Raw genomic sequence first — 22,754 nt, 5'->3', positions numbered from 1 at the left:
GATTATAAGTGACATTAATTTTATTTGTGCTTTTTGTATTTAAAAGTTTATATAAAAACATGCATTGCTTTTGTCATTTTAATGTTATTTTAAAAACATTCCATGGAATAAATTAACATATAAACATACAATATAAAGCAGGTTACTGCATAATTTAGGAGTGAAAAATCAGAACCACAGAGGAATGAAATAAACAAATCATATATTCACATGACAGACTCTTTTGCAGCCATTACAAATGATAAATCTATAAGGTATAAATTATACATAGTATAATGTTAATTTTATTAAAAGTATCAATAGAAAAAAGGCAAAAATTCTATCAAATTGCTTTTGAGTGGTGGGTGATTTTTCTCTTTATAATCTCAAAATTTTCTACAATTTGAAGCAGAAATAACTAAGTGTTCTTAAAGTGTTACTGAAAATACATTTAATACATTAAATTGTTAACAGTGGTGACTTAGGTGGAGGATAAACAGGACTCTGGGAATGGGGTTTATTCTACAGTGTATTTACTTACGTAATGAATCTTCTTGAACTGGGAAATAGGGTCGGGTGGTTTAGGGCCAATTTATGGAAACATGGGACTCCCAGCCCCCCAAACCTGCCTTATTTACTTATTTTTTTGGACATGCCAGACACAGGCCAAGATAAATCTCAGCCTACTTTGATCTGGGAGTGGTGGGGTGAAGGCAAAGAAGTCTGCTTGAATTTCCCTGTCCTCGGGCTATCACCTCTCTGCTCCAGTGGGAGGCTGAGCTGCCTCCTCCCTCCTCCCCCCTCACCTTTGGGGAGGGTGGTCTCATGACCAGCAACACCAGCAGATAGGCACATGCCCTTCTGGACACAAGGCATGCTTCCCAAGAAGACTGCCCATGGAGATTTTTTTTTTTTTTTTTTTACTTTATTTTCTTTGCCACACTGTAGTGCTCAGTTCTCAAAAATAAGTGTGCTGGGGAAGAAAAAAGTACTATGAAAGAGGAATAAAAGGACGGAAGAGAAACAGGGTGGTCAGGGGGATGGGGGAGGGACTCTCAAGGGACGTGGAAATGGATAAAGGTAAGGAAAAAGGCAGGAAGTACAGAGGAAGGCGTTCTTAGCACTGCGCCAGTGCTCTCCCACCTCTGTGCTGTCTTAGTCAGTAAGAACGTGTGCTTTGTTTTGACAAAAGCTTGACAGCAAAGCGAACCGGCGGGAAGGTGAGTGTGGTCGGTGGAAGCAGCTGCCAGCGCAGGGGTTACAGAGGAGACACAAAAGGTAGGCAAGTGTGCTCAGACTCTCAAGAGTCCGCTGCCACCAAAGGGCCACTGTCAACCCCAGAGCACAGCAGGTCAGAGAGTCCAGCTTTATGAACGTTTCAAAGTATTTGTCGTTTCCGACCACGTATGAATGTGTATAATTAAGTGTATCTCCTGAATATTCAGTGTCAGCCTTTATGCGATGAGCTCTCAAATGCATGTTACTGCACCACTGACAACAGGAAAAGCCACCTCCCTTCCAGCAAGACTTTACTAACCAGCTGACATGCCTGCAAAGCAGACCACAATGATTCCGGGCCCTAAGAGAAACCTTTTAAATAAACAGGGTACCAGTCAGAAAGACCACGATGCTTATCTTTCAGTCTCTAGGATGCAGATAAAGGAAGAGAATTCCATATCAATGTCTAAACACTCCAGAGGACCAGAAGGCCGCTAAGTGCCTGTTAGGTCATTATTTCAGAAACTAAAAGCAGTCCTGGCCCTGTCTGGTCACGACAGCACACACTCTTGCCCTGTCTCTGGCTGCGGACAACTCAAGCCCATGCGCAGAGCATGCTTCCCTGGGGATACCTCCCGGATGCTCTGGTAGGGCCAGGCCTACAGGGGCATCCTGTTGCCTTCGATGCTGAACTTGACAGCACGGTGCACTTTGCTGAGTCGTTTCTGTTCTGCAAATCGCCTCTTATGCTTTTCCAATCGGCTTAGGCCCTTTTTAAGAATACCAGGCTAGAAAGAGTAGTTTGAATGAAGAATAAAAACAGATTACTGACAAGCAATGAGGATCACCAACAGTATTCACAGTGATGGCAGAGGACGCGTCTGCACACTCACAACAGAATTACTTAAAACGTGAAGAACCAGAGGGGCAGGCGGCAGAAGCAGGCGAGTTGTTTCTCAGGGCTTGAAAAATAATGACTGGACCAGAACACTCCAGGCGTCCAGATTCAGTTGAAATACAGGGATCAATAAAAAGAAACTTCCCAACTTGCTGCTTTTAGTCTGAAGTGAAAGCTCATCAGCAGTAACTGCTCTGGCCGGACAGGAGACCAGAAAACAGCTCTCCTTATATCAGACAAGCCCGAAGAGCGTTAAGGGCTATAAAACAGGAGAGGAAAGACCCAGCAGCGCCTCACGCTTGAGACCCGCCCTGCCGTGCCCCTGCTCGCTTACCCTGGACGACTCCATTTCCACGTTCCACTTGGGCCTGACCACGTAGTCCTTGTTTGAGGGCATGGGGACCCTCGCGCGGGCACAGAATCCAGGATCTCCAGGGCGAAGAGCCCTGCGAAGGGGAAGAGGAGCGCGCTGCTTATGCAGACAAGAACGGGGAGGGGGGCCCATCCCATCCAGCTGCAGGTCTGTTTCAGCCCCCTCTGCTCTCCCACGGTTGCCCCTATGCCCTCCAGCCGTCCGTCTTAGCTGGCCCCAGCATCGCTCCTACTGCCGTTATGAACTCCTCGAGCTTGCTCCCAAAGCCTCCTTCCTCTGCACATTCAGGATTCCCTGTCACCTCTCCTTGGCTTCAGGAATCACCACGGCTCCCTCCCTTCTAAGGCTGGTTCCTCCACCAGGACTTTGAATCTCAATTTCTCTGGTCTAATGGAGTTGCCCACGTGGTCATTTGTGAGGTAACAAACCAGGTAATCAAAATGACCCCCCAAACTGAGTATGCCCATCAAGCAGCTTACATGGTTTTGCACACTTAATGCATTCAGTAATTCCTTTATCTGTTTCTTGCTTTTTTAAAAAAATTCAAGAAAATTACAATTAGCATGCAGTTGTGAGAATTAATACAGAGAGATCCAGTGTCTCTCCCAAAGGCAACAACATGCAAAACTACAAAACAGTATCATAGCCAAGATATTGACGTTAATATAATCCATCGAGCTTTATTTACATTTCCCTAGTTTTACTTGCACGGGTCTATCTGTGGGTGTCTGTGGGTGGGTGGGTGCACTTAGTTCTATGCAATCTGATTGCGTGTGCAGGTTCGGGCATCCACCCCAGGACCCCACCCCTCCCGTTCCCCTTTTATAAACACGTCCACCTCCCTACCACGTGTGCCCCAGTCCCTAGCCCTGGTGACCACGAACCTATTCATTTCTGTAATTTCGGCATTTTAAGAATGTCATATAAAGGGAACAATACACCATGTAACCTTTAGACTGGCTTTATCCACTCAGCTTAATGCCCGAGGATCCACCCAAGTTGGCACATGTGTCAGTATTTTGTTCCTGTCAGTGGCTGAGCAGTATTCTGTGGTATGAATAAACTACAGTCTGTTTAACCATTCACCTGCTGAAGGATATCTGGGTGGTTTCCAGTGTGTGTGTGTGCGTCTGGCGGGGTGGAGAGGAAGAGGAGACTAAAAATTTCTAAATTTTTTCTATTTCCTTGTTTGGTTTACTCTATTCTTAACATCAAGCTTCTGTAACTTTCAAATACATGAACAGATTAACTGACTAGAAAATTTCCCAGAACTTTTACTTTCCCTCTGAAGCCACTGTCCGTCTCATCAGTAAACCTCCCCGTAAGCACACGACACTTGCTCCCTCCAGCTCATTTCTCGCTCTCCTTCTGCAGTCCGGGTGCTGCCTGATGCCGGCTCACACTGCGCAGACCCCTGGGCGGCACCCCCTGCACCACTGCCTCTCCCCCCAGCAACGCCGCCTCCTCCAGGTTCCCCTCCAACGTGCAGGACCACATCTGCTCACTGGCTACTCTAGCTACACCCCTTATCAAAGCTGTTCAGTTTAACTTAACTCTGTACCTCCTTGATTCAAAACCTTGTCTATGGAGATAACTTTCAAGTCTCTGTCTCAAGCCCAAATTCCAAGTTCTAGATTCATGATATTTATAGGACTATCTCACTAGGCATCTTGTATTTAATATGCTCCAAACAGAAGTCACCTTTGTCCTCAAATCTATTCCTCCTCTCCATCTTAGTGACTGGTAATACCACCATCTCAGTTACTTAAGTTAAAATTCTGGTTGGAATCTTCACCCAGTGAGCCACTCACTCCTGGCCATTCTGTCCTGCTTGGTCCCCTCACTCAGCTGCTTCTCCATTACAGCCTCAGTTTAACTGTGTCCCTGCCTTCAGTCCCTCTGCCCTGCGACCCACCCTACACCATATCAGTATTCCCAATAGAATCTGATGACTTCGTGTCCATGCTCAAAGCTTTCTAGGAAATCACAAAGAGAAGTGAAAAGTCCCCATCCTGATTTAAAGCACTTCAAAATCTGGTAACACCTGCACTTCCAATTTCACCTTCCATCATCTCAGGCAACACACCGCCACCTGGCCACTCTAGTCTACCTGCCGTCCCTAAAACAGGCCTTGCACACATCTGTGCTTAATCTCTCCCCTTATTACAGAACCCTTCTCAAGACTTTCTGGGAGAATGGACTATTTTTAGTTTGATTCAGGATTTCCAGAGCTTAACAGTCTAGTACAGAGCAAGCAGCAACAAAATTTTTACTGAGTGGACTATTTCTCAATCTCTTTACATCCTGCAGAGCACCCAATACCATGTGGATAGTCAACAGATGTCACTCTGAAAATCATCCCCTGCCAATGTGAACACAGCATCATTGAATTTGCTATTTTTCTTAAATTAGCAGCAAGCAGAACATTCGCTACTTTGTCTAAAAGAAAAATCAATACAAAAATCTTACTTTTCCTCTCCTGTCAGCACCTTTTCCAGATCTCTTCGGGGTGTCTGACCACCAGTGCTGGGAAAAAAGCAATTGATGAGATACTAGGAATGTTAGAACCTTTTAACTAAGAAAGACAGAGCAAAGTGGAATATCCAACTTAGACCACAATTACACTGGAGCAGGGAAAGTGATCCCTAACCCCGTACTTACTGGGAGTAGAAAGTACTACTTACCCAGGGGTCACCTGCGCACCAGGTCTCACCGAGCACCGGTGAGCAGCTCCCCCCGTATTTGCAACTAATGACCCTGCTGTCCCGGATGTAACTGCACCCAGTTTACGGACACAAACTGAACCAGTAACTTTTTTTTTCCTCTTGAGAATTTGAAAATGGGACTGAGAAAGAGAAAGGTTTTCGGGCAGGTGGCTGGAACAACACAACCACCTCCAGAGCGGTGGCAGAGGCCAGACCCTGCCAGAAAGCCTGGTGGGGAGGGCGGTGCACCTTTACTGTACCCGAACTACAAGACACACCAGGCTGAGAGGAAAGACAAAATCCTGCAGGTTTCTTAATGATCTTATTTACCAAAAACCCCCCAAACAAACAAACAAAACAAAAACAAACAAAAAAGCCACCCAGAGTTACGGCAACAATATTCACTGCACTTACTCATACCTGTTCCCTCATACCTGCTCATCCTTCGCCGCTGAGGCATCTGCTCTAGGTCTCTTTGCTCCCTCTCCTCTCTTGTCATTCCTTTGTAGTTTGAGGTAAGACCAAATATAGGCCGAGACCATTCATCTATAACAAAGAAAATTATTTAGTCCATACAGTAGCATTTCTACCACCATTCCTTGAAATAATCACACCTGAGGGTAATGTCATATTTTAGGCATTTAAAATATTCTTTCCTTAAAGATACCACTGTTTCAGGACCCTCTGTAGGATCAACACAGCATAACACCAGCATGACAACATGCTCCAGCTGATTCAGAACGTTCAGTATAAAAAGATCGTTTAGATTCCACATATGAGTGATATCATATGATATTTTTCTTTTTCTTTCTGGCTGACTTCACTTAGAAGGACATTCTCTAGGTCCATCCATGTTGCTGCAAATGGCATCACTGTATTATTTTTTTATGGCTGAGTAGTATTCCATTGTATGAATATACCATAACTTCTTTATCCAGTCATCTGTCAATGGACATTTAGGTTGCATGCTGTACACCAGAAATTGACACATTATAAACATTATATTTTAATTAAAAAAAAAAAAGATCATTTAAACCTGTAGCCACCACAGAGGTTTAAAGAAAGTAACATCTGACTCTGATAGTCATCAACCAGCTGTTATTTGTCTCATTTCTAAATTTACTCTCCTGAAATCAGAGAATCTTTTTTTTTAATTGAAGTATAGCTGATATGTAATATTGTGTTAGTTTCAGGTGTACAACATAAAAGATTCATGTTTTGACAGATTATATTCCATTATAGGTTATTATAAGATACTGGGTATAATTTCCAGTGCTATACAGTAATCCTTGTTGGTTATCTATTTCATGTACACTATTTTGTGTCTGTTAATCTCACACTAATTTGTTCCTTTCCCCCTTCCTCTCCCCTACAGTAGCCATAAGTTTGTTTCCGATGACTGTGAGTCTGTTTGTTTTGTATAAAGATTCATTTGTATTATTTTTCAGACTCCACATATAGGTGATATCATATAGTACTTGTCTTTCTGCCTGAATTATCTCAGTAAGCATAATATTCTTTAGGTCCATCCATGTGGCTGCAAATGGCAATTTTTCACTCTTTTTACTCTCTCAAAAAACCAGCTCTTGGTTTGATTGATTTTTTTGTGTTTTTAAAATCTCTATTTTATTTGCTTCCTCCCTGATCTTTATTTTATCTTTCCTTTTGCTAACTTTACGCTGCGTTTGTTCCTAATTCTTTTAGGTGGTAGGTTAAGTTGTTTATTTGAGATTGTTCTTGTTTTCTGACGAAGGCCTGTACTGCTATGAACTTCCCTCTTCATGGTCTTTGTTTTAAAGTCTATTTTGTCTGATGAGTATTGCTACTCCTGCTTTCTTGTCATTTCCATTTGCATGAAATATCTTTTTCCATCCCCTCACTTTCAATCTATGTGTGTCCTTCTCCCTAAAGTGGGTCTCCTGTATGCAGCATCGTAGGCTCATTTTATGATCCAATCTGCTTCTGTGTCTTTTGATTGGAGCTTTTAGTCCACTGACATTTATAGTAATTATTGATAGATACGTTTATTGCCATTTTAAACCTTGTTTTCCAGTTGATTTTGTATTCCTTCTTTGTTCCTTTATTTTTCTTTTGGTTTTTCCTTCTGCAGTTTGATCATTTTCTTTTGTATTGGCTTGATTTCTTTTTTTAGTTTTTGTGACTATTGCATGCTTTTGATTTGTTGTTACCCTGTTTTTCCATTACTTTATCTATTTGCTTTAGACTGGTAATCATGTAGGCTCAAACACATCCTAAAAAGAATGAAAAAAAAAATCTGTATTTCTTGCTCCCCTCACCCACATTTTATGATTCTGATGCTCACTTTTACATCTTCATGTTTATTCTTTTGTTGTTCACCATAGTTATTGCATTTCTAATTGTGATTTTTCTTTTTTATATAGATTCCTGCTTTTCAATTTAGAGATCTTTCTATACTTCTTTTAGGATAGGTTTAGTATCATTGCATTTAGTTTTTGCTTGCCTGAGAAATCCTTTATCTTGCCTTCTTCTAAATGCTAGTCTTGCTGGGTAGTGTATCCTAGGTTGCAGATTTTTCTCATTCAGAACTTTGACTATATCTTGCCACTCCCTTCTGACCACCAATGTTTCTGTAGAGAAATCAGCTGATAGCTTTATGGGGGTTCCCTTGTAACTAACTCTGTTTTTCTCTTGCTTCCTTTAGAATCTTTTTTAAACTTTGACCATCTTAATTATAATATGTGTTGGTATAGGTCTGTTTGGGTTCACCTTATTTGGGACTCTGTGCTTCCTGTACTTGGGTATCTGGTTTGCTTCTTTAAGTTTGCGAAGTTTTCAGTCATGATTTCTTCAAATACATTTCAGTCCCCTTTTCTCTTTCTTCTCCTTCTGGGACTCCTACTATGTGTAGATTGGCATGCTTTGTATTACTCCATAGGTCTCTTATATTGCTTTCTTTAGTTTTCATTTGCTTTTCTGTCTGCTGTTCTGATTGGGTGATTTCTGTTATTCTGTCTTCAAAATCACGTGTTCATTCTTCTGAATTATTTAGTCTGCTATTGACTGCCTTTAGCTTGGGTTTTATCTCAGAAGTTGAGTTTTCTGATTTTAACTGGCTCCTCTTTATAGTTTCTATTTCCTTTTTATAATAGTCTTTATTTCTATTGATAGCCTCTCATTTCCTTCAGTGCTTTTACCATCTCCTCTTTGAACTCAAGTTCTGGCAAACTGTAGAGGTCAATTTCAACGTTCTTTCTTTCAGGGGATTTCTCTTGTTCTTTTCATTGGTAGTGGTTCCTCTGCTTTTTCACTTTACTTACATTTCTGACTCTGTGAATTGAGGCATCACAGTGGTCTTGAAGAGCTGTTTTTACATGGGAGCGTCCCTGTGTAGACCATGCATGTCTCATGATTTTGCCGTGAGAGCTGTTTTAGTGTGGGTGGCTGCCACATGTTTCCTGTGTGTGTGCTGGCTGTTATCCCCATGATTGGGATGTGACTGGGGGTGTGGTGACCACAGGCTGCACTGGATGTTGAGTGCGTTCTCCTTTTTGCTCTGTCATTGTTACGACCCTGAAAGGGGCCAGGTCTGCTCCCCTGTTGTTGGAGGCCCCAAGATCCATTTCTAAGTTGCGACATGAGGTAGGCAGGACCGGGGCACTTCTGCTGGGAGAGGAGTCTCTAAGCATTCCTCTGGAGATGTCCACTGGGAAGCACCCTCTGTGGTGTCACCTGTCACTCAAACGGGCTTACAAAGTTTACTTTGTTAAAGCTGCCCTTGTCCTACCTTGGCTGGGAACCTGCCCTGGTATCCCTTAGACTCTGTGCTCAAAGTCACCAGTTCAGATCCACTGATGTCAGGTACCAGGACCTGCTATAGTGCACGTGTAGTCATGCATCTGGATCCACCATGGGCAACAGGGTCAACCCAGGCCCCACCCACACCTCCACATACACATGCCTGCTATCAATGCCAGACTTGCCCCTACTGTGCACCAGTATTCTGCTCAGATGTTCCACATGCTGAGTTTAGAAAGGCACCAGTGGAGTAAATCTGCCACAGCCACTTGGAGCTCGACTAAAATTTCAGCCACACCTGTGAAATCACGTTACCCCTGGGAATGGGTCCAGGTTTCAGCTGACAGCTCTGCCTCTGCCTGGGAGCTGCCCACCTGCGACTGTGCCCCTCCAGAGCAAGCTGAGAAGACTACTATGTCTGGATCCAACTCTCTTCTCAAGGGAACACATTAACAATGGGGTGGCGCAGCAACACCCTCTGGGATAGCAGAGGAGGCTGCTATGGCCAGCTGCACCGCACCCCTCTCTCCACGTGTGCCAGCAGTGGAGATTTCTATGGTGAACCCGGGTGTTACGCACACGCTCGCAGCTTCTGCCCACACCACACTCCAGACCCCTGTGCGCAGTCAGCCTCAGGCTTTTTCCAGGGTCTGTCCTCTGAAGCCCGACCCCCAGCACCCAGTCCCGGCCTGCACCAGCCAGCTCAAGTCTCAGGCTACGGATCACATGGACCCTCTGTGCTGGTTTCTCTCTGTTCTGTCTGCTTTCTCCTCCGAGCCTCTGAAATTCTCTTCTGTCCCAGTTCACATCCCCACTGGAGAGGGGGCTCTCCAGGGTGAGGGAACTTTTCCTCCTTTGCCACTCCCTCCTTGGGGGACAGGTCCTGCCCCAATTTCCTTTTTCTTTTTTTTATCCTACCAGGTTTGTCCAATTGTACAAGATCATCTGCCAAAGTTCAGTAGGGATTCTGTGAGAACTGTCCCACATGTAGATGTATTTTTGATGTACTCGTGGGAGAGGAGGAGTTCTGTGACTTTCTATTCCGCATTCTTGAAGCCCTTCCTCATTCTTTCCCATAGCTGAGTAATAGGCCATTGTATACATATACCACAACTTCTTAAGCCAATTGTATGTTGATGGGCACTTGGGTTGCTTCCACATCTTGGCTATTGTAAATAATGCTGCTATGAACACTGGGGTCATACACCTTTTCAATTTAGAGTTGTTTTTTTTTTTTCCTGTAGTGGAATTACTGGATCATACGGTAAGTTTATTTTTAGTTTTTAAGGAACCTCCATACTGTTTTCCACAGTGGCTGCACCAGTTTACATTCCCAACAGTGTAGAATTCACTTTTCTCCACACCCTCTCCAGTATTTATTACTTGCAGACTTTTTGACAACAGTCATTCTGACTGGTATAAGGTGATACTTTGTTGTGGTTTTGATTTGCATTTCTCTAATAATCAGCGATGTTGAGCATCTTTTCATGTGCCTGTTGACCATATGTATGTCTTCTTTGGAAAAATGTCTATTTAGGTCTTCTGCCTATTTTCTGATTGGGTTTTTTTTTTTTTGAAACTGAGTTAGATGAACTGTCTGTACATTTTGGATATTAACCCATTGTTGGCTGCATCATTTGCAAACAATGAAAACAGAAAATCTTAAAATTCTACTTTCTTACTCTAACCAAAAACAAGCTCCCTTATTACTTAGTTGTCAAAATGGTCTAAATCTTTAAAAACTACATTTTGATAGTGCAGGCATAGGTCTGTACTTCACTGAGTCTAAGAAAGCTGCTAAGGTGAACACACAAAAAAGTACTACAGGTGCACTGTTTGGTCAGTAAAAGTTCAGGGGTGCCCACTAATCTTTTAGTTACGAAACATAACGTAGCTTACTGTTGTGCTGTATACATTACCAAAATAAGAAAGGATCACTACAGACAGAACACAGGTGTCAAACTAAGGAAGCAAGGAGACTCATGGGGGCTTTATCTCTTTAAAAACTGACCCGTTGTCCCCAACCCTGGATTTAGAATCTCTCACAGTGAGTCATGGGTACCAGTGGGAACAGTCTGCCTCTCTCAGTCTAGGGCAAAAAGGTCAAGAACCACTGCATTGAAGCATCAAAAGTTTATTACTTAACAGGCAGTAAACTACAGATTATTAACAGGACCAAAGATGTAATACTTCTCTAGTTTATGGGGAAAAATGTAAATTTCTCTAAAAGCTCTTGATAATCTTAAAAATTCAACAGAAAAATAACTACTGTACTGTATTCAGATACAGAAATACTTCTTTGATCCAGCCTTGAAGTTTAAAAATTCCTTTCCAACATGAAGCACAGGCAGAGTTAAGGAGGATGATGGGGACACGTGTACTACTCACAGACAGTAACTCCTCTGGCTTTTTCCAGAATCATTAAATCATAAGACACAAAAGGTTCTGAAGACCATTACACAAGCAGCAGCGACGGCAGCCTAACACTTCCTGAGGGCTTACCAAGTTTTACGCACCATACTTTATCTTCTTGTTTAATCTTTACAACCACCCAAACGAAACACATAATTCTGTTTTATAGAGGAAGGACCCAAAACTTAGAACTTAAATCACTAGCCCAAGGATATGCAGTAAGGTAGGTGGCGAGTCCAGGATTTGAAAACGGGCATGGCTGACTGTAAGGCCCGCATCCTAATCCCCCACTATAGGCACTTGATCCATGATTAGAAAATGCATGACTTTACCCGCTGTATTTAATACTAGATAGCACACTTAAATATACTGAGAAGCTTTTTGAGTCTAAGGGGAAAAAGCTGGGTACCTATAAGAAGTTATCAAAATTTTTTCTATTTTATTTCATTGACTCATTTTAAATGAATACTGGTAAAAATATGGTGTCTCTCTATACAAACATGAACAGAAAGCAAAAGGTACATACTGATTAACTTTCCTGCCATGTCCTTGTTGGACCGGGACTCCTTGGGGTGCTTGTACAGATACATCACTGCTCGTCCAATCCCGCTGTGCTTCAGGGTCTCCTGGCTCACACTTGGTAGCTGGGGAACAGAAACACACACATATTAATCACTCAGAAGCTGGCGTTCTGCCAGTCTACTCTAGAGGGCCCCCAGGACCTGGTTCATTCACAACAGAACAAATAACAAAAAAGTTTCATTTTCAGGACCTACACACACTGAACACAAAGGTACTTTGTGTTTGCATCAGGAGTTGAAAGCTCAGTACCACCACTGAGTTGAAGTAAAACAATGTGAGAAACTGTAAACTGAGCATCCTTGGAGGTTACTGGTTTAAAGTGTCAGCACAGGCCTCTGAAGAAAACAGACCAAAATCTGAACCCAAGCACAGCCAGCTGCTAGCTATGTGAACTTGGACAAGTCATTTAACTTCCCTGGGTCTTAATTTCCTCATCTGTAAAATGGAGACAATACATCTACCTTGCAAGTTTGTTGTGAGGAATAAATGAACATTTTATATACACATATACATTAAAAAAAAATAAAAAACACCTAGCATATAAAAGGTACCTCGGGAATTCCTTCAGAAGTTAAACAGCTTGCCCAAGGTGTCAAAGCCACATAAAGGTGGCCCAGGTCAAGATTCAAATGCAAATTTATCTGACGGTGAAGTTGGTGCTCCTTCTCCTTCGAGTGCCTCCTAGAGCACGTCTACTTCACACTACTCTTCTCAGATAAACCACAGCTACCCCAAGACCTCTTTCCTTCAATACTACAGTTACATGAAGTTTTAAAAGGCCTTCCTTTGATGCCCATTTTATCTGGTATATTCCTAATAAACATACCTAATAAAGCTCCTCTTCTGACAGGCTACAACATAAAGAATATATGGAAAAAATACAGAGGTTACGGTAACACAAGCCACATTAGATAGTTAATGACGAGCAAACAAGTCAGATTATCTCCCTCTAACCTCTTGCAGAATCTTCAACAGCTCTTCTCGAATCTTTAGTGCTGGCAAACTCCTGTCTGGCAGAGGCGAGAGCCACTCTTTGATGGCAGACATCACACCACTGTCAATAAATGTTTCTTTAAGGTCCTGCCTGTAACAATAATAATTGGGAAAAAAAAAAGTCAAGTCTATGAATGTTGGTTCTACTGTAGCTTCCTTTGGATTTTCTTACATATTTAGTGACGTTTCCAAAACTTGCTTTTAAAAAGCTTCTCATATACATCATTTACTGAGCACCTATTCACAGATTTCAATAGCAGTATGAAATTTAGTTCCTGTTTTCAAGAAGCAAATTTGATAAGGCAAAGATGATTTGCTGAAGACCAAAAAAAACCCCAAACCCCAAATTATACAAGGTAGGCTAATGCTGTTACAAATGGTACAAACAGTAAGAATGAGCTCTAATTATTATAACAACAAAAACGTTTAATCTTTGAGAATAGTGGCCTTCAAACTCTTTCACAGTGATAGAGGATCCAGAACTGTGCTACTCTTTGCAGGACACCTGGGAGAATCCCATGACATATATTTGAAATCTGGCACAGATAACTCTGTCTGCTGGGACACAGGCAGCAATTTTCTAGTAGAAAGTCCTAGACCACGTGGTTGGCTCGTTGGCGTACTAACGCATTTCCTCAGCCATCAAAAGTAGGCCACGGCTAGGTTCAAGAAGTCAAAGTCGCTCAGGAATGGGAGCAAAGCAATGAAAGATCCTGCAGAGGCACCACTGACACAATCTGTGATGCAACAGGACACACGAGCCTTGTACAATACGTGCTTCAACTAGTCTCCTAGGATTCATTCTGTCTCAATCACATTGGGAAAATGATGTGATTTTACCACACTCTAAACAATCCATAAAGAACAAAATTAGTGGTTTTCAAGGTTTTTTCTTCCCATTAATATCAATTTGCTATTTGTTATTTGCATCAGGCATCAAAGTTTAAGAAAAATTTGGAAGTAACATAATTAAGGAAATTCTATTCATCATTACTTTTCTGCGAATTAACAGAAGGCAATCATTCTTTAACATCTCCAGAACGCCAGTACACAGTTTTGATATTATTCCATTAAAAGGAAAGCACTTTCCCAAGAAAACAGAATACTTACTTCTTAAGGTGCATGACCACAGTAGGTAATAATGTTAATTTTTTCAGTGCTGGCTTTTTTTGATTATTCAACTGTCTGTCTTCCTACCCAGGAAGAAAAAGATTTAAAAAAAAGAAAAGAAAAGAAAAAAAAAGCAATTGTTAATAGTGAATTATAACCACAATATATTTTAAATATAATAAAGCAGCAATTTCTCTAAGAATCTTCAATTTTTCCTTGAGGAAAGAATAGCTAAATAAAGAATAGATTCTTTTTGTAGCGCCCAAACCCACAAAACTATTAGAATTAGTTTTAACAACTATAAATCAAGTGGAACAATTTTTGGGGGGTGGGAGAGGTAATTAAGCTTTTTTCTTTCATTTTTTTTAATGGAGGTACCGGGGATTGAACCCAGGACCTTGTGCATGCTAAGCACACACTCTACCACTGAGCTATACCCACCCCACAAGTGGAACAATTTTAATTTAAAACACTGGCATAACTGTCGAGTTTTCAAAGAATTCAGTCAAGGTGCATATGATACATGGAAAAATTTGGTTAACGTCAGGAATAATTTTCCAGCTATGAGGCTTGTAAGAAAGATAACAGAATATGTTATTAGGGTTTTAGTATTTGCTTGGGTATTTTTTCCCTACTTTTTTAATTATAAAAAAATTTAAATTCTGTCAAGATAGAAAACAAAATAATAACACTCCTGTCTTACACATTTCTACAATTAAACACACAGGACTAGTCTTATTTTAGCCATCTCTCTAGCTACTTTTCCCTTCACCCTTGAATTATTCTGGAACAAATCCTAGACATGTTATCACTGGATTCATGAATACTTCAACAAGTGTCTCTAAAAGATCAGGACTTGTTTTTAAACATAATACTTAGCCAAATTTTTAACCATTTGAGAATTTTAAAATGCAATGAGTTAAATGCAATCTCTTGATCAGAATGACACATGAGAATATAACATAATGTACATGAGTTTATAATTTTTATATGTGAAAAAACATCACTTTGTTGTAAACCAGCCAAACCTGAGAGCAAAATCACCCCCTAAAAAACGAGCAAAGCCACTCAGCTAAAAGGGCTCATTTTACTTAATACTTAGTCTTTTCACCTTTTCCCTAAGCACATGGCTGAAAAATTGAAAGTACTTCTATGCTTAAAATTTAGAACAGTAAATATTATTATAAAAAAACAAAGTAACCTTACTGTAGTCCAAACAAAGATTAAGTTTAAACAATCCCCATGACCAATTCCGTGGGAGAAGACAAGGCAGTGGAGCCCCATCTCACCTCGGCCGCTTCATTCATCTTGACGATCATGGCACTCACGACGTCGTCCGCGTCGCTGATAAAAGTGCCCCCATCGCGGTTACGCCTACGCTTGCCACTCATGCTCTTTTTCCGCTGCAGCATCATCTCAAAGTCCGACAGGAAGTCCATGCTAAGCAGCAGCACAAAATCAAGTGAAATACAAATGCCCTTTTAAATACACTCCCTTTTGTCACAGTGAAGAACCACCCACTTTCCTAATTCTAATTCGTTGAAGTGCACTTTCAAAGTGAATGGACTTTTTAAATTGCTTTTGCAAAAACGTGTGGTCATAGATTTTATGCTCAGCTTTTGCACGACCCCAACTGTTATACATTAAATACTACTGGCCCTAAACTTTTCATAAATTGTGTCCACACTTGCATGTTATCAGCCCGGGAATGAACATTTCAAACCTCAAGTTCTCATTCAGGGAACACTGCCTGCCACTCCACGGTTCAGCTTTAGTTGCACTGCCTTATGTGGGGGAACAGAGTTGGTGTTCAATCATTTGAATATTTTTGTCTTTTATAGCAAATGCAGAAAAAAGAAAAACTGCTGTTTTTTCAGTGGTAAGAAGTGTAATTCTCAAAACATGATGTAACTGAGACAAAGATGGAAATCTACAAACCTGCTAAGAGCTTACAGCCTCCCCCTGAATCTGTATATTTAATGAGGCAACTAACATGCTGTCTGCCACTGCCATGTAAGTTAGAAAATATAATTTATTTACGTTAACTTCCAAAGGTATCGTCAAACTCACTCGGCTTAATTCTTGCATGTCACTAGGAATTAAGAAGGAAACTATTTTTTAAAGCATCGTCTTTACAACTATAAACAGCAACAAACAAATCATCCTATGTGTGGCAGATTTTAAGACACCAGATTTTTCTGAATAGAGTCAAACCATCTCAACAAAAGTACATGAAATACAATCAATTAACATTTTGTATCTAAAACTTCCCCCGTCCTGGGAGCACCAAATCAGCTTTCTTTCTTCCCCAAAAAAGTTTTTATTAGGTTATCTTCAGAAGAATCTACTTGATGAGATATAAATGAAAACCCTGGCACCACATGGCTCCACAAATTCAGATAGCTGATTACAGGGCAAATGAAAGAAAAATCACAACAGCTAATGATTTCTGGTCAGCACTGTACACAGAGAAGCAGAAGGGAGGGAAAAAATGGAAGAGTCTTTCCTGTACTTCATCAAGAACCCAAATAAGAGAAAACAAAGTTTGGTGGTCTCTACCTTCATTTTTAAAGGTCTCTTTAATAAAACCCTTAAAAAATAAAATAAAACAAACTTACTGTTTTCCTCTCTTAATGTTATCATCAGAATCTGAATCTTCTGCTTCTTTTATCTGTGTTTCACTTTTTTCTTCTTCCAAATCTTCCTGGTTAAAACCCTAAGGGCAGGGTAAGTTAGCCAGAGTTATTACAATCTCATTATAGATTCTCTTCTGTGACTGCACTTAATCTTTTGCACTTTTAAAGTAATACATTCATAAAGAACACAAATTAAGTAGAAATCAAAAGATATATATAGCAAAAAAGCCCCCCTCCACTCCAGCCATCAGTGTTGTTAGTTTGTGTCCTTCCAGAAACAGCCTAAATTTATAGAAGCATTTCTACACCCATATATTTATATAACACCCTTCTATTATACAAAAGATATCATACTATACACACTGAATACAGGACACTGTTCTGCACTTTCCACATTTAACAACAGAATCTGGAGACCAATTCATATCAGCATAACGTAGCTTCATTTTTTTTTTTAAGGCTTTAGACAATTTCACCATAAAACTGCAACCATAATTTGTACGTTTCCCTACTGACATTTAGGGCTGTGTATTTGTCTTCTATAGAGGTTATACCAATTAACTCTCCTTCCAGCCATGCACAAATGCACCAGGCTCCCCCCACCGTCTTGCTACTCTAGCTGGCTATCAAGCACTGGTATTTGCAATCTCTGGACTGAAAATCAAAAGGCATCTCTGTAGCTCTCTTTGCATTCTCCTATTATGAGTAAGGCTGGGCGTCTTTCATGTTTAAAAGCCATCTGTTACTATTTCTCTGTGAACTCTTAACATTTCATGCCCATTTTCCTGTTGCATCTTTGTCTTATTAGCATGGAAAATGTCCTTAAAAATTAGGGAAATTGGCCCTTGCCACGTGACAGGCACGGCACAGTCCTCGTACCTGTACAGTTTGATTTTAAGGTAATGCTTTCCAGGCACAGTATTTTTTGTGTAATTGAAATGGTCAGTCTTTTCTTTATAGTTTCTAACTTTTGTCTTATACCTAGAAAAGTCTTCCTAATGGTTCACCTAGTGTATTGTTTATCTCACTGAACCGAATGTACAACCAAGTTAATGTCACTCTCCACACTAGAGAAACACATCCTATTCTTGAAAGATGTTGCTTAACTGAGTATAAGCCACATAAGGGCAATGTCCAAACTATCTCTGACACACAGGCTCTCAAATATTTGTTGAATTAATTCTTCTTTTCTATAGGTTTACTTTGTCTTTCTACCATCTTGAATTAAATTCTAAATACATCTTCTTCATTCTCTCTTTAAATTTCTGGGTGGTGATGTTTTGTGTTTTTTTTAAATATTTTGTTTACCATTGTATTATTTAATTATTTTTATTTTGGCAGGGAGAGGTAATTAGGTTTATTTATTTTCAGAGGAGGTATTGGGGACTGAACCCAGGACCCTGTGTATGCTAAGCATGTGATCTACCACTTGAGCTATTGCCTCCCCGCAACGATGATGTTATTACTTTTGTCCCGAAAGGAATGCTGTTTGCATGTGCCAGGTCCCTGAGACCTAATCAATGGGGTAAGAATCATTACAATCAAATTTCTGAGACTGAGGTTCTCCACATTGCTAGAGGACTCAAAGCTGGCCTCAAAGCTGAGTGAAGGCTATTTTAACTTTCAGTTCACCCTTAATCCCAGGAATCCCAGTCCAGAGGTTCTCAGGGTCCCTGACCTCCAGCTTTTGTCTCTCGAGCCTTGAGGCAATCAAAACTACATCCAGCCTCTCAGCGTAAATAGGTGACCATCCCAGAAAAAGCAGTTCTAAATGCTGAGCTTACCTTTTAAAGTTTCTACCTTTGGCTGGTTTTTGGCTTAGTAATTCTTTGTTATCTTGTTCATACAATGACGAGCAGATTTTTCAAACATTCTGTCCAGCTTCTGCAGTTGTCCTTAGCAGGAGGGTTGGTCCAGATTACTTCGCCCGCGTTGCTATAATTCGAAGTCCCACAACTTCCCCAGCCTCTCTCTTCAGCACAGAAGCGCCTTTCACTGTCTCTTAATGAGTTCCTGCCTCCCCTTAACTCAATTTTGCCTGTTACTCTCCTTTAAGCCTTTGTAGACTCGCTTATTCCACCTTCTGAATCCCTCTGCTTCAGCGTTTTCTAGTGGCTACATCAGAGCTGTTTATTTCTACTTATTGGAATAACCTATTAGAGACCCACTGCCACAAAAACAAACAGGCACAGCCAATGAGGAAATACTTCCACCATATACTTACTGTAAATTCTTCTTCCTCTTCATCACCAGATTCTCCAAATATGTCTGCAATAAGATTTCTAGAAAAGAATGAAACATAAAAAACTGTCATTTACTTTCTTCTCATTTGCAAAGGAACCGTAAGTCATTTTCCAACAGGGTATAATTTACATACAGTGAAAGGTGCAGATCTCAAGTGTCCATTTCAATGGGTTTTGATGAAAGTACACATTCATGTACTCGTTACCCTAATCAAGACATAGAACAATTCCCTCTCCCCAGAAAATCCCCTTGTGGCCCTTTCTAGTCAGTCCCCCACACCAACATCCTGCAGGCGACCACCACTCTGATCTCCATCATCACAGATCAGCTTCACCTGTTCTTGACCTTCACCCTAGTGACACCAGACATGTCCTCTCTACTTCTTGGAGATAACATATTTGAGATTCACCCATGTTGAAGTGTGTGGCGACCGTTCAGTAACTAAAATCCCGAATCCCTCAAAGTCATGCGATTAGGCGGGGTATGCTGTTACTACACAGCAGCACGGAATTTTAACGCAAGTTTACAAAACTTGAAAGACAAACCCCTCTGGACCCCCTTCCCCGAACCCTTGGACGTTCACGTTATGCTGGCACTTACTCTTCCTCATTCCCTGACTCACTGTCACTCCCAAACAGGTCCTTCTCTTCATTTTTCTTGTCAGACAGCTCTTCTTTCCCTGCTTCTTCTTCACTGTCAGAGGCTATTGCCTTCTCTCTTTTTCCTGACTTGTCGGATATAACATCACTGTCAGAGTCATCTGCATCAGAGACAACTCGACTCTTCTTTGCTGCTGGTGAAAAAGAAAATTATCATTAGTCTAATTCCACCCTAGTAACTGTATCGGTCAGTACAGCAGGTGCTTTAAGGCAGAAATCAAAGGCCTCCTGACACACAGTTTAGAATTAAAACAAAACAAGAACAAAACCTAAACTAAAAAGATTCATTCAGAGTCATCTTACAATTACCTGCTATTGTTTAGGAAAAAGTGGCCAAAAGATCAAGAATAAATCATCAACATAAAAGCGGGTATCGATAGCTACCTGTCCTCTTGGGGAACAGAGAAAGTAAGGCTAAACTGAGGTGTGGGATTAGGACCCCTTTAAGCTGCCTGGTGTTAGCAGAACTGAAAAGGCCTGAAAAGGATGTTCTCCTGTGGAATGCCCATCTTCCTCAACCGTCCAGCTCTGATCACCCTGGCCTTCTCAACTCCCTCGGTAACCAGCACAGTGGTCCTCTCTCTCCTTCTCCTGTAACAATTGTCGGGTTCTAAGGAGCTACAGCTTTTCCAAAAAAAAATATTTCACAAAAAAGTAATCAAGTAGTAAAGACTGGAATCCTCTGCAGAGACATGGAGTCTCTAAACAGAGCCCCTCACAAACTGCCTTGAATTTGGACATTCAACAAAAGTTGAACAGAGGAAGACAGGTACCCGTGGGGGCTCAGTCACTGGATGGGATGGAGGGCTTCAGCTGTCAAAGACCCACAGCTAAGTCTTGGTACAGCTGGGTTTTCATGTAAACATTTCTTTGAAACAGTATCCTTTCCAGCAAATGAACAAATAAAAAAACAAAAACAAAAAACCACCCAAACTAACAACAAAACCCCATGAAGTTTTTCACGCTGCCACTGCAACTCAGTCTGGTTTGTCACCTTGGGGCCGCCAGAATTTAACACGTGCTGTTAGAACAACTCAAAGGACATCTAATATTAAGATCAGCCAAAGGAAAACCAGTATCCTGGTGGTATTTCAGAACGCAAACCTGAATGAGAATACAGATCTGACAGTCCAGAAAAGGAAATACCGCTTCCCGCCATCAGCTTAGACAGTAAGCAGAGCTCTGGATACACAGCCCCAACAATTCCTTACATGCTTTTTCCTCATCTTCACTGTCGGAAAGCACAGCGGCTTTTCGCTTTGCTACTTTCTCCTCCTCCCCTTCTTTTTCCTCCTCCTCATCACTGTCGATTTTGGGCCTTTTAGGTCCCTCCTCCTCGCTGTCAGAACTGCTGAGCCGTTTCCGGTCCACACGCACGTCTGAGAGAGAGGACGCGTTCTGCGTTTCCGCATCCTCCCCCTTGTTCTCCCCATCACTGTCCTCGTCAGAGCCCGGCTTTGCTTTGTGTCTGGAGGCATCCTCGGTTTCTGAATCGCTGGCAGGACCCTTCTGGGGCCCCTCGCTCTCAGAGTCACTGACTTGGGGTTTGGGAAGTTCCTCATTTTCAGAATCACTGGCCTGGTTCCTCGGGGGGTCCTCACTTTCTGAATCACTGACTCGGGGTTTGGGAAGCTCCTCGTTTTCCGAGTCGCTGGCCTGGTGCCTCGGCGGGTCCTCACTCTCGGAGTCACTGACCCGGGGCTTGGGAAGCTCCTCGTTTTCAGAGTCACTGGCCTGAGTCCTCTGAGGTTCCTCACTCTCGGAGTCACTGACCCGGGGTTTGGGAAGCTCCTCACTTTCCGAATCACTGATCCGGGGTTTGGGAAGCTCCTCATTTTCAGAGTCGCTGGCCTGGTGCCTTGGAGGCTCCTCACTCTCAGAGTCACTAACTTGAGGTTTTAGCACGTCCTCTGTTTCCGAGTCACTGGCGGGACTCTTTGGGAGCTCGTCACCCTCCGAGTCGCTGGCAGCGTGCTTTGTAACGTCTTCATTTTCGGAGTCACTTGCGTGCCCGTTAAGAAGTTGCTCGTTTTCAGAGTCACTGGCCGGTAGCTTCCGGGTCTCCTCGCTCTCAGAGTCGCTCCCATGGCGACTGGGGCCCCCGTTTTCAGAATCACTCACAGGTGGTTCTGCGTGCTCTTCAGACTCGGAGTCACTGTCCTTCTGCCTCTGGAGCTCCTCACTTTCTGAGTCACTGGCGTTGAGGTTGGACGGCTCCTCGTTCTCCGAGTCTGTCGCAGGATGTCTTTTGTTGAGGCCATCTTCTCGATCACTAGGTTCATTCTGAAACAACAAGGGAGAAAACACTGGAAAAGTGCAAAACAAGTTTGGCAGTAGAAATGGCAAAAAATTTCAACTATTTCTTTAAAACATAGGAATATACATACTTAAATGCAGAATTCTGGTCCTATACCTATACAGAAATGCCCCACTTTAAGGGAGGCCATTTATCTGTGAAATGGCTAACATGGTCTAGCTCCCAAAACGGGGGAAAGATAATCCGTCTTCACCAAAACTGTAAAGCATGTGCACCCCAGATTACTACACAGCACACCTATATTTTGAAGAGCTGGATTAAAAGACAATTACAACAAAATCCCTAACTTTCTCATATAACTCTAGCTCTTAAATATATTTTTCAAATAAATACAAGCAAACATGTACTCAAGTTCTTTTAAAAAGGAGCCTCCCTGGGTTTTATAAGGCAAGAACCATTTTAAGGGAAAGAACTAGGCTTCCCTGGCAGTCTCCTCTTCCCAACGGGAGTTTTCATGATAAGAAAACTGAGGCTCAGACTGAGCAGTATGGTCATGCACCCAGCAACCCTGGCACAAAAGTTTCAGTTTTACAGAAAACACTGATCAATCTATATACTAACATAGAATGTTATGTGAAATAATCTGAAAACTCTAAGGGTACCAATATAAAAGCATATTATAGCTATGTTTTTCAAAATGCAGAGAGAAATACACAAAACTAAACATTCCCAAATACTAATAACCAGAATGTCAGAAGTTGTTTCCCTTGTAGTATCTGAACTTTCAGTCACGTAGAAATTATTGGTTTTAAAAAGTGAAGATACTTCTGTGTTTGAGTTTTCCTCTTTAAAAATGTACTGAGCCAAACATTTCTCTTTAGAATATATGATTGACATTACCTGAGCTTACC

At 41.6% G+C, this 22,754-nt stretch overlaps 1 protein-coding gene across 4 annotated transcripts in view; it reads right to left on the bottom strand.

Moving 5' to 3' along the window:
* IWS1 (interacts with SUPT6H, CTD assembly factor 1) overlaps positions 1-22,754 on the bottom strand; it is a 38,827-nt gene that overhangs the window by 2,569 nt on the left and 13,504 nt on the right. The window contains exons 3-14 of one of the 4 annotated variants that reach the window (XM_064484674.1): positions 20,798-21,869; positions 19,528-19,720; positions 18,908-18,965; positions 16,666-16,763; positions 15,337-15,487; positions 14,048-14,130; positions 12,899-13,028; positions 11,889-12,006; positions 5,608-5,719; positions 4,938-4,994; positions 2,430-2,541; positions 324-1,985 (exon numbers count right to left, since the gene is read on the bottom strand). In XM_064484674.1, the coding sequence (XP_064340744.1) occupies positions 1,857-1,985; positions 2,430-2,541; positions 4,938-4,994; positions 5,608-5,719; positions 11,889-12,006; positions 12,899-13,028; positions 14,048-14,130; positions 15,337-15,487; positions 16,666-16,763; positions 18,908-18,965; positions 19,528-19,720; positions 20,798-21,869 (2,313 nt within the window). In that variant the 3' untranslated portion in view covers positions 324-1,856. Of the gene's footprint in view, positions 1-323; positions 1,986-2,429; positions 2,542-4,937; positions 4,995-5,593; positions 5,720-11,888; positions 12,007-12,898; positions 13,029-14,047; positions 14,131-15,336; positions 15,488-16,665; positions 16,764-18,907; positions 18,966-19,527; positions 19,721-20,797; positions 21,870-22,754 lie in introns of those variants that run through there. The other 3 variants (XR_004136594.2, XM_010974621.3, XM_010974623.3) reach the window with 3 other exon arrangements.

This window comes from Camelus dromedarius, chromosome 4 (genome assembly GCF_036321535.1).
Source record: "Camelus dromedarius isolate mCamDro1 chromosome 4, mCamDro1.pat, whole genome shotgun sequence".
Taxonomy (NCBI): domain Eukaryota; kingdom Metazoa; phylum Chordata; class Mammalia; order Artiodactyla; family Camelidae; genus Camelus; species Camelus dromedarius.
The sequence above is the reverse complement of the archived record's forward strand: the minus strand, read 5'-3'. Positions and strand labels throughout refer to the sequence as shown.